The 12,795-nt window shown below is 45.5% G+C and overlaps 1 protein-coding gene across 2 annotated transcripts in view; it reads right to left on the bottom strand.

Moving 5' to 3' along the window:
* Positions 1–12,795, bottom strand: part of LOC118386616 (tyrosine-protein phosphatase non-receptor type 14-like) — a 114,270-nt gene that overhangs the window by 45,335 nt on the left and 56,140 nt on the right. For both annotated transcript variants that reach the window (XM_052523838.1, XM_052523839.1), the window contains exons 4-5: positions 3,211–3,308; positions 1,190–1,257 (exon numbers count right to left, since the gene is read on the bottom strand). In XM_052523838.1, coding sequence (XP_052379798.1) covers positions 1,190–1,257; positions 3,211–3,308 — 166 coding nt within the window. The remainder of the gene's footprint in view (positions 1–1,189; positions 1,258–3,210; positions 3,309–12,795) is intronic.

Raw genomic sequence — 12,795 nt, 5'->3', positions numbered from 1 at the left:
ATTAGTTTGTCTCTGTAACCACCTCCTTTATCCCTCACTCTCTCTACTACCTCTCCTTACTCCCCACACACTCCCTCACCTCTTCCTCCCTCTCAGTTCATCCCTCACTCTCTCTACTACCTCTCCTTACTCCCCACGCACTCCCTCACCTCTTCCTCCCTCTCAGTTCATCCCTCACTCTCTCTATTACCTCTCTTTACTCCCCACACACTCCCTCACCTCTTCCTCCCTCTCAGTTCATCTCTCCCTCTCTACTACCTCTTCTTACTCCCCACACACTCCCTCACCTCTTCCTCTCTTCCTCCCTCTCAGTTCATCCCTCACGCTCTCTACTACCTCTCCTTACTCCCCACACACTCCCTCACCTCTTCCTCTCTTCCTGCCTCTCAGTTCATCCCTCACGCTCTCTACTACCTCTCCTTACTCCCCACACACTCCCTCACCTCTTCCTCTCTTCCTGCCTCTCAGTTCATCCCTCACGCTCTCTACTACCTCTCCTTACTCCCCACACACTCCCTCACCTCTTCCTCTCTTCCTCCCTCTCAGTTCATCCCTCCCTCTCCACTACCTCTCCTTACTCCCCACACACTCCCTCACCTCTTCCTCTCTTCCTACCTCTCAGTTAATCTCTCACTCTCTACTACCTCTCCTTACTCCCCACACACTCCCTCACCTCTTCCTCTCTTCCTCCCTCTCAGTTCATCCCTCACGCTCTCTACTACCTCTCCTTACTCCCCACACACTCCCCCACCTCTTCCTCTCTTCCTCCCTCTCAGTTCATCCCTCACTCTCTCTATTACCTCTCCTTACTCCCCACACACTCCCTCACCTCTTCCTCCCTCTCAGTTAATCTCTCCCTCTCTCTCTCTCTCCCTTCCTCCCCCTCTCTAAGCAGGGCCTCTTGTCTGTCTTGTCTGTGTCAGTCAGGGGTGCAGGTAGAATACAGGAGGAGGACGTACACAGGAGAGCTAGGAATCTGTGGCCTCCGGCAACACATGCAAGCACTCATTCACTCACTCACTCACTATTGATCTTGAAAAACATCTGAGACAGGTACATCAAACACACACCTGAGAAAACCGACTGAGAGCACACACCTGAGCACTGAAAAACACAAAAGATCACACACATGCACGCACAAGCACATGCACACACACACTGAGAGGTGTAAGTGTGACAGTTGACTCACCACTGGGAAGAGCACATACTCCCTGAGGAAGTCCTGAGACAGGAACTGTGTGAAATCCCCAAAGTCAGCTAGAAGAGAGGAGAGAACACACTGAGATCTACACTCAACTCTACACACACTGAGATCTACACTCAACTCTACACACACTGAGATCTACACTCAACTCTACCCACACTGAGATCTACACTCAACTCTACCCACACTGAGATCTACACTCAACTCTACACACACTGAGATCTACACTCAACTCTACCCACACTGAGATCTACACTCAACTCTACCCACACTGAGATCTACACTCAACTCTACACACACTGAGATCTACACTCAACTCTACCCACACTGAGATCTACACTCAACTCTACACACACTGAGATCTACACTCAACTCTACACACACTGAGATCTACACTCAACTCTACCCACACTGAGATCTACACTCAACTCTACCCACACTGAGATCTACACTCAACTCTACACACACTGAGATCTACACTCAACTCTACACACACTGAGATCTACACTCAACTCTACCCACACTGAGATCTACACTCAACTCTACACACACTGAGATCTACACTCAACTCTACACACACTGAGATCTACACTCAACTCTACCCACACTGAGATCTACACTCAACTCTACACACACTGAGATCTACACTCAACTCTACACACACTGAGATCTACACTCAACTCTACACACACTGAGATCTACACTCAACTCTACACACACTGAGATCTACACTCAACTCTACACACACTGAGATCTACACTCAACTCACCAACTCATTGACATGAAACACATGGATAGAGTTCCAGTAACTTCCACCAGATTCCCAGGGTTGCAGAAATCCTTGTTGGAAAATGACAGATTTCCTGCTTATTCCCTCCAATATTCCAACTGGGTTTTCAGGAAAACCTGGGAATTCAGGCAAAGTTCATGGACTTTTTCTACCATACACATGGAACACATACATCATCTAAGGATGTTATTGAGAAAAAGAAGTTGCTATCTAGAACCTTACAGGGTTCTTCGTCTCTCCCCAATAGGCAGAACACTTTTGTTTCCAGTAAGAACTATTTTGGGTTTCATGTTGAACCCTTTCCTTTTGGAATCCTTTTTGCCGCCTAAGAGTGTACTCTTAAGGATATATGAACTATGTAACACAAGGGAGAAACACCTTCAATAGGCATGGACAGGAACTGTAGACGGATGACCTCAAAGAAAGCAGAGAAAGCAAACATAGAAAGCAGAAACCCTAATAGCACCTACAGTATCTGTAGCAGGCATGCTCATGTCAACCCAGCAATACACACATATACCTGGCCCTGTGATGTCATGTTGGGGTTTGGGTCTACCCTGGTTCATCCTACCCAACCCTCCATTGATAAAAGGAAATGACATACAGCTACTGTCTGCCTGGACAATGTACAGTACTATCTACAGATACACAGAGGTAGCTACATCCTTTAGGGCTGCTCTAATGTAATGTAATGTATGTCTGATATAGAGGGGTGTAGTGTAGAATCCATCCTCCCTACAGATAAGGTTCTTCCTGCCATGGCTAACCTTGGTGTTAGCGATAAGCTAACGACTGTTTACATTCCCCCGAGACACAGGGCCCAGGGACAGCAGGAGAGAGAGAGAGAGTGTGTGTTTGTGTTGCGGGGTTGGAAGATTACAGGGTCACCAACAAGGCCAAGAAAGTGTGTGTGCGTGTCTGTGTGTATGAATACGTGGATGTGTGTGTGTGTGTGTTTGCAAATGCACGCGTGTGCATGCATGTGCGTGTGTTTGTGTGTGTGTGTGTGTTATGGAAAGGAATCCTGATAGGAACTCAAGTGGACTCAGCTCTTCTGGCGGTATGCAGCCATATTAGGTAGTGAACCCAGGATGAGCTAAGAAAGTGTGAGTCTCTCTCTCTCTGTATCTCCCTCTGGACTTAGGGTTTAAGTAGGACATAAAATGAGGTTAGTGGTAAAGCTATGGGGTATACTCCTGTGTGTACTCTGTCTTACCTTGCACTGCTAGGCCTGCTAGTCTGATGCCCTGCTCTACGGTACAGTGGAGACGTCCATCCAGCACCTCCTTCTTCACCTGCAGGTAGTACTGATACCTAGCGAGAAGAGAAGTGTCACATACTGAGAGCACAAAACACACAGTAAGGGACTTTTATTTTACCTTTTTTTAACCAGGCAAATCAGTTAAGAACAAATTCTTATTTTCAATGACAGCCTGAGAACAGTGGGTTAACTGCCTGTTCAGGGGCAGAATGACAGATTTGTACCTTGTCAGCTCAGGGGTTTGAACTCGCAACCTTCTGGTTACTAGTCCAACGCTCTAACCACTAGGCTACCCTGCCGCCCCCTTAAAGACCTACAGAAGGAAAATGATCCTGCAGCAACAGGAAATGTGAGTTGTTATGTGGATTATAATTCATGAACGTTTATTGTAGGTCTTCATCAAAATTTGACATTTCTAAGTGGAAATTACAAACATTAGAAGCAATTTGAAACCTCAAACACACTCCACGTTTTACATTTCCTGCATTGCAAGAATGTTCTCCTGCAACAGGGTGATCAAATGAGGATCCTGTAGAAATGTTACCTGTAAACTCCGGTAGTACGACAAACGGAAATATTACCACACTGATACTAGGAATAAGTGAATCACTACTATGGAGGGTTGTACTGACTCATGTTCTTGGTTGGAGTAGTGAACCAGCTATGTCTAGCTGTGACTGGACTAGAGTTATGACTGGGGGTTGGAGTAGTGAACCAGCTATGTCTAGCTGTGGCTGGACTAGAGTTATGACTGGGGGTTGGAGTAGTGAACCAGCTATGTCTAGCTGTGACTAGACTAGAGTTATGACTGGGGGTTGGAGTAGTGAACCAGCTATGTCTAGCTGTGACTGGACTAGAGTTATGACTGGGGGTTGGAGTAGTGAACCAGCTATGTCTAGCTGTGGCTGGACTAGAGTTATGACTGGGGGTTGGAGTAGTGAACCAGCTATGTCTAGCTGTGGCTGGACTAGAGTTATGACTGGGGGTTGGAGTAGTGAACCAGCTATGTCTAGCTGTGACTGGACTAGAGTTATGACTGGGGGTTGGAGTAGTGAACCAGCTATGTCTAGCTGTGACTAGACTAGAGTTATGACTGGGGGTTGGAGTAGTGAACCAGCTATGTCTAGCTGTGGCTGGACTAGAGTTATGACTGGGGGTTGGAGTAGTGTACCAGCTATGTCTAGCTGTGGCTGGACTAGAGTTATGACTGGGGGTTGGAGTAGTGAACCAGCTATGTCTAGCTGTGGCTGGGCTAGAGTTATGACTGGGGGTTGGAGTAGTGTACCAGCTATGTCTAGCTGTGACTAGACTAGAGTTATGACTGGGGGTTGGAGTAGTGAACCAGCTATGTCTAGCTGTGACTAGACTAGAGTTATGACTGGGGGTTGGAGTAGTGAACCAGCTATGTCTAGCTGTGGCTGGACTAGAGTTATGACTGGGGGTTGGAGGAGTGAACCAGCTATGTCTAGCTGTGACTAGACTAGAGTTATGACTGGGGGTTGGAGTAGTGAACCAGCTATGTCTAGCTGTGACTAGACTAGAGTTATGACTGGGGGTTGGAGTAGTGAACCAGCTATGTCTAGCTGTGACTAGACTAGAGTTATGACTGGCGGTTGGAGTAGTGAACCAGCTATGTCTAGCTGTGACTAGACTAGAGTTATGACTGGGGGTTGGAGTAGTGAACCAGCTATGTCTAGCTGTGGCTGGACTAGAGTTATGACTGGGGGTTGGAGTAGTGAACCGGCTATGTCTAGCTGTGGCTGGACTAGAGTTATGACTGGGGGTTGGAGTAGTGAACCAGCTATGTCTAGCTGTGGCTGGACTAGAGTTATGACTGGGGGTTGGAGTAGTGAACCAGCTATGTCTAGCTGTGGCTGGACTAGAGTTATGACTGGGGGTTGGAGTAGTGTACCAGCTATGTCTAGCTGTGGCTGGACTAGAGTTATGACTGGGGGTTGGAGTAGTGAACCAGCTATGTCTAGCTGTGGCTGGACTAGAGTTATGACTGGGGGTTGGAGTAGTGTACCAGCTATGTCTAGCTGTGGCTGGACTAGAGTTATGACTGGGGGTTGGAGTAGTGTACCAGCTATGTCTAGCTGTGGCTGGACTAGAGTTATGACTGGGGGTTGGAGTAGTGAACCAGCTATGTCTAGCTGTGGCTGGACTAGAGTTATGACTGGGGGTTGGAGTAGTGAACCAGCTATGTCTAGCTGTGACTAGACTAGAGTTATGACTGGGGGTTGGAGTAGTGAACCAGCTATGTCTAGCTGTGACTAGACTAGAGTTATGACTGGGGGTTGGAGTAGTGTACCAGCTATGTCTAGCTGTGGCTGGACTAGAGTTATGACTGGGGGTTGGAGTAGTGAACCAGCTATGTCTAGCTGTGGCCGGACTAGAGTTATGACTGGGGGTTGGAGTAGTTTAACAGCTATGTCTAGCTGTGGCTGGACTAGAGTTATGACTGGGGGTTGGAGCAGAGTGCTTGCTAGGTCGTCTCTGAAATCCCAAACCGAGGGCAGCAAAGCTGGAACATTGGTACATTGGAGAAAAGACATCTGTCTAGAGCACTGGTATTCAAAGTCGGGGTCACGGAGGAACTGCAGTGGGGTCACAAAACAAAACAAAATGAAAAGTACAGATTCATGTACAGGACAATATACAACGTTTTGATGATGAAATTGTAATGCATTGAAGGTTTTTTGGGGGGGTAAAAATTGAAATGTTCCGATTTTAAGGTTGTTTTATTAGATTTGAGTAGGGTTGTGAGAATCTTTTGTGAAAAAATGTGGTCCCCACTGAACAAGTTTGAATAACACTGGTCTAAAAAGACTACTAGCTAGGGCTCGGTGGGGCTGGGCTAGTGTTATGACTGTGGGTGGCTCGGCCACTGGTTTGCCAGAGGTAAGTTGATATGATACTTTTCAGACTTGGCCCAGAGCGACCTTCACAGCGTGTGGTTAGAGTGCCAAAATAAAGTGAAAGAACAGGACGAAACGTCCAGCTTTTCAGGGATTCCAAATCATTCCCCCCCCATTTTAGGCCTTGATTCAATTTTGTGTTTGACTTTTGGGCAGGGTGAAGTAGTCACACAAGGCCACACATTAGAGAAGAGAGCGAGAGAGAGTGAGAGAATGAGGTAAAGAGAGAGGGTAGTTAATGAAAGGGAGGGGGAGAGAAGGAAAGTGTGAGGGAAAGTCTAAACGGTCCATTATCAAAACAGAGCAGTGTCAGGGGTGAGTCCAGCTGACCAGTTTCAGCTGCAAAGAACTTGCTGGTTTCCTGTTTGTTACCATGGCTACCACAGTGAGTGTTTCCACTGGAGGCTGTGAGACACCTTTACAAACACACACACACACTCGCGCACACACACACACACACACACACACACACACACACACACACACACACACACACACACACACACACACACACACACACACACACACACACACACACACACACACACACACACACACACACACACACACACACACACACACACACACACACACACACACACACACACACACACGGCAGTTCATAGGGGAACATGCATCAGGCTGGTCATGCCAGAGTCTACAAACTGTGGTCTGGGAATCACCAAGCCATCCCTGCATGCTTAGTCACTCCAGCCTGCTATAGACAAGTGGAGTTCTGTTGAAGTCAGCCACACAGGGGAAGTCCAGTGATAACCCATAGAGAGAGAATGTCATGAGCAACACTTGCTAAAGTCACCTGTAAACAAGAAACCACTATAATATGGCACGGTCATATCTTGTCTCTCTACCTTACTTAATCATTTTCAAACTCTTCTCTATTCCTCTCTCTCTCTCCCCCCTGCCTTGTCTCCCTTTCTCTCTTCCTTTTCTCACCTATCTCTCCCTCCTCCCCCCTCTCTCTCCTCGCACTCTTCCTCTCGTCTCTCTGGTTCTTTTTTTAGCTCCACTGTGTGTACTCGGGGTCTATAATCTGACCGCGCCCTTCTCTCTCACCCTGTCATTACACCGGCTGGCTGAGCTGCCATTCCGTTCCCCTGGCAACCCTCTAATTAGCTAACCCCTGGATGGGGAGGAGCCCACAGTGGTCAAGTGGGCGGTGCTTCAGCAGGAACACACTGCAGAGGTTCTGGAATGGGTTGTAGTTATGTTGCGTGAATGTTCCCTCAATGCTTAACACCCTCTTGGGTCAGAGGGGAAATGGTGTCTCGGTGTGGTTGTCTCTTTGTCTTAGGCAGAAGGATAACAACATTATGATGTTTATATTTATATATGTGAGCAGCCATGGTAGAGTGGCAGACTGTAAACTGTAGACATGATGATTGAGAAGCAAGCCAGGCCTCTTAAAGTAAACCATCTTCAGCACAATTACATCTCTTCAAGGATAAATTAAGTTTTATAGATTTGAATTGAATCAGACTGAAAGAGAGCATGAAATGGTCCTGTACAGTCCTTAGAGTCAACAGTGTCTGCTGGTTGATTTTTTATCTCACCCAGTTAGTTACTCATGCTTAGAAAACCGGGTGTTTAGGACACACCTGGTATAGGGCAATACGGCAAAATATCCTATCTCAATATCTTTCTCATTCTTGACGCCATGACTGTATTTTATGTTTGTTTTTTTAAATAATAAAGTTCGAAATATACTTAATGACACTAAGGTGTCAACACATATATGTTAAGTCCTTTTAATGGGTCTTTTCTCTCTTCTGATCTGTTTCATACTGTTCATCAAACTTCAACTCAAAATTATTTTCAGCAATTTCTGCATTTTTTTCACTCGGGTGTTATCATTTCCCCACTGAACCACGTTTGTTTTGTCTTTGTATGCCTCTATTTTGGGGGAAAAAAGTAACTTTTCTTTTATAAGAAGAATTATTCCCCAGAAAACTGGGAACATTCTCAGCTAAGATTCCCATTAACTTCTAATTCGGGTTTTATCTAACATTAGGATGATAACCACCCCATAACAAAGAATATTTTTGATAACAGAATGATTTTTATTTTTATTAAAAAACATGTACCAAAATTGGTAACACTTTACAATATGTTTCAATTTGTAAAGGGTTTGTAATTACATTATTAACGGTTAATTAATCATTTGTAAATGCATTATAACAAATTGGTCAAAATAGTGTGATTGCCAGTCAGTGCTTGCTAAATAGTGAGCCACTATTTACCTCCAGCTATTAACCATTTATAAATGCACTTACAAATGTGCATAATATTGAACTCATGTATCTTCATTCAACTTTATTTTCAATGGTTGCACAGTTAAACAATAGCTATTTTCTCACTTTTGATGTGATGCATTGCTGCTCTGTCCCAGGAACAGAAATGTTTGGTTTTCAGACCAGTGGTCTGTGATGTGTCTTGCCCCACGTTTGAAACCCAGATGATGCATAGGTACACTTCTTTATTCCAAAAATGATGGCCTTATCTGAAGATCTCAAGCCATATTATTGATGTGGTGAGTACAGCCTCAAGCCTTCTTGGGTATGATGTTACAAGCTTGGCACACCTGTATTTGGGGAGTTTCAGGTTGGATGGGGAGCGTCGCTGCACAGCTATTTTCAGGTCTCTCCAGAGATGTTTGATTGTGTTCAGGTCTGGGCTCTGGCTGGGCCACTCAAAGACATTCAGAGACTTGTCCCAAAGCTACTCCTGCGTTGTCTTGTCTGTGTGTTTAGGGTCGTAGTCTTGTTAGAAGGTGAACATGGTACAAGTCATCTGTAACTCTTATAATAGTGTCAGGGAATGTCCCAGTGTATGTTCAAGTATTATTACACCACTATGACATCATAATTGAGCTCAGGTGTATCCTGTTTCCATTGATCATCCTTGAGATGTTTCTACAACTTGATTGGAGTTCACCTGTGGTCAATTCAATTGATTGGACATGTAAGGTCTCACAGTTGATAGTGCATGTCAGAGCAAAAAGGTCGAAGGAATTGTTCATAGAGCTTTGAGACAGGGTTGTGTCAAGGCACAGATCTGTGGAAGGGTACTAAAAAATGTCTGCAGCATTGAAGGTCCCCAAGAACACAGTGGCCTCCATCATTCTTAAATGGAAGAAGATTGGAACCTTCCAAGAGCTGGCCGCCCGGCCAAAATGAGCAATCGGGGAAGAAGGGCCTTGGTCAGGGAGGTGACCAAGAACCAGATGGTCACTCTGACAGATTTCCAGAGTTCCTCTGTGGAGATGGGAGAACGGGAGATGGGAGAACCTCCCAGAAGGACAACCATCTCTGCAGCACTCTACCAATCAAGCATTTATTGTAGAGTGGCCAGATGGAAGCCACTCCTCAGTAAAAGGCACATGACAGCCTGCTTGGAGATGCCAAAAGGCACCAAAAGACTCTCAGACCATGAGAAACAAAATTCACTGGTCTTATGACACCAAGATTGAACTCTTTGGCCTGAAAGCCAAAGAGAACTCCAATCAAGTTGTAGAAACATCTCAAGGATGATCAGTGGAAACAGGATGCACCTGAACTCAATTATGATGTCATAGTGGTGTAATAATACTTGAACATACACTGGGACATTCCCTGACACTATTATAAGAGTTACAGATGACTTGTAGGACTGACATCACTGGAGTTCCAACCCCCAACGTAAAGACCCGTTATATGCCCACGTGTGTTCTGGCAATGGTTTAAGATTTCACAATTATGTGTTTGTTCACTCCCATAAAAGTAGCCCTGAACATTTGGATATTCAGTGTTCAGAGATTTATGGTAATCTTATTTTACCATACTTATATTCCCATACTTTCTCAGCCCCCCAAATATCAGATGTGTCTGTTTCACCTCACCACACTCCTCCAGCAAAGACAGGTTTGTTGTCTTCAGCTCACAGTTTGCTCTAGTGTATCCTAAACTCAAGAGGCCTACTCCCCCCGACGCAAAAAAACCATCCAGACAACCTCCTCACACAGAGAGGCCGCGTACACCATCGCACCCCCAGATGGGGCCAGCCGGTGTGTGTGGGAGGTGGGGGGATTCCGTGCTTTTACATGGTATTATCATTGAAAACGACAGAGGGTAAAATGTGTGTCTGTGGGGGAACAGCTCTGATAACAAGCTGAACAAAGATGGGATTTCAAGGCTGTGTATGCTGCTGCCCCCATGGCTCACAGGGGCCAGGTGATGAGGTCTGGTCTGGATTAAGGGGTTGGACATTTCCAGCATGGTGTATAGGGTTTGGAGAACACACAGCGGCTGACATTAGCAGAGTTAGAAGCTAATATGATTTGGTGTATCGTGAGTCTGGTTCCTTCAGGCAGAGGGAGACAGATAGAGGGAAAAAGACAAACAGACACAATCCATGCTGTTGAACACTTCTCCCTTTTCCTCTGAGATGACTGAGTTTACACATAACATGGTTTATGAGAGGAACTCTCACATTAGCCAATGCCCCAACACCTCATCCCCACCTCCTAACCCTAGTTAACCCTGCCTCTGTGATTTTCACAGCTGCAGAGAGAGATGGAATGAAGGAGGGAGGTTTTGGGGCATTAGTATCAGGTTTCACATCAAAAGCACCCTGCTTCACTTCAAAGACACTACTCACAACTGAAACCATTGCCGGAACTGAAGCCAACCAATCTTATCTGTGTGTTACAACCTTAGTTCCCTTTTCCCTTCCTCCTCTCCCTCTTTCCATCTCTTTCTCATTCCCTCAATACTCCTCTCCCCCTCACCCTCTATTGCCCCCAGGCCAGGTGTGTAAGCAATAGAATGACCGCCCAGCTCGTTGCTATGGGAGACGCCACGACACCAAAGACATGGGTCACTGGTTTTACTCTCATCCTGTGAATGAATCTCTAAGCCTTTCTAACAGATTAAAAGTTGTATAAAGTTGCCCCAGGGCACCAATCTAAGGTTAGTTTGTGTACCCCCTCCCTAATGATTAATGTTAGGATTGGGCTAAGGTAAACTGATCTTGGATCTGTGCCAAGGGCAACTTGTACCTGGAGCAGCAGACTGGTGCCAGGAGGACCCAGCTGGCTGCTAAGGCATTCATACCTGTTCTACGCATTATAATGACAGTAGATGGAAGGGGTGAGGAGTTACAAATGATGCTGCTGAAGGCTGTTAAAGAAAGTGAATTGATCGTCTGGCTTTACTGAACAGATTCTTGGAGATGAGCGGGAGGGTGTGTGTGTGTGTCAGGGAGACATTTACCGCGGCCCCCCACCTCAACCCGACTCCCCAACCCCTGCCTAGCACTTCTGCTGGGAGGAATGTGTGGTCCTCCTCCCTCCTCCACTCCCTCCTCTCCTCCTACCGCTGTGCCAACATTCCACATGGACTGGACTCCTAACCACACACCAGAGAGAGAGAACTTTAACTATTTGCATGCCATTATAACAATGTACATAGCACTAATATTATATTATGTCTATTCCTTTGAAACTGTGTAATGTTTACTGTTTATTTTTGATGATTTACTTCACTTTAGTGTATTATCTATTTAACTTGATTCCCATACCAATAAAGCCCTTTGAATTGAGCTGTTGACGAGGTATTTCATACTATAACACTAGAGTATGTGTAGCATGTTCAGTCCTGTCCACTGCTCAACCCCTAACTACATGTAAATACACTGAAGTGATTTCATAGAATGATTGCTGTGAACACACACACACACTCACTCACACACATACTGTTGAAGTCAGAAGTTTACACTAAGTTGACTGTGCCTTTAAACAGCTTGGAAAATTCCAGGAAATAATGTCAAGGCTTTAGAAGCTTCTGATAGGTTAATTGACATAATTTGAGTCAATTAGAGGTGTACCTGTGGATGTACTTCAAGGCCTACCTTCAAACTCACTGCCTCTTTGCTTGACATCATGGGGAAATCAAAAGAAACCAACCAAGACCTCCACCAATCAACCACCCCAAAAAAGTCTTAGGAGCAATTTCCAAATGCTTGAAGGTACCACGTTAATCTGTACAAACAGTAGTAAGTATAAACACCATGGGATCACGCAGCTGTCTTATACCGCTCAGGAAGGAGACGCCTTCTGTCTCCTAGAGATGAACGCATTTTGGTGCGAAAAGTGCAAATCAATCCCAGAACAACAGCAAAGGACCTTGTGAAGATGCTGGAGGAAACAGGTACAAAAGTATCTATATCCACAGTAAAATGAGTCCCAAATCGACATAACCTTTTAAGGGCGCTCAGCAAGTAAGAAGCCACTGCTCCAAAACCGCCATAAAAAAGCCAGACTAAAGTTTTCAACTGCACATGGGGACAAAGATCGTACTTTTTGGAGAAATCTCCTCTGGTCTGATAAAACAGAAATAGAACTGTTTGGCCATAATGACCATCATTATGTTTGGAAGAAAAAGGAAGCGGCTTGCAAGCCTGAGAACACCATTCCAACCGTGAAGCTCGGGGGTGGCAGCATCATGTTGTGGGGATGCTTTGTGGCAGGAGGGACTGGTGCACTTCACAAAATAGATGGCATCATAAGGGAGGAAAATGATGTGGATATATTGAAGCAACATCTCAAGACATCAGTCAGGAAGTTAAA

Source organism: Oncorhynchus keta, chromosome 8, assembly GCF_023373465.1.
Source record: "Oncorhynchus keta strain PuntledgeMale-10-30-2019 chromosome 8, Oket_V2, whole genome shotgun sequence".
Taxonomy (NCBI): domain Eukaryota; kingdom Metazoa; phylum Chordata; class Actinopteri; order Salmoniformes; family Salmonidae; genus Oncorhynchus; species Oncorhynchus keta.
Note: the sequence above shows the minus strand (reverse complement) of the source record. Positions and strands in the feature narration are given on the sequence as shown.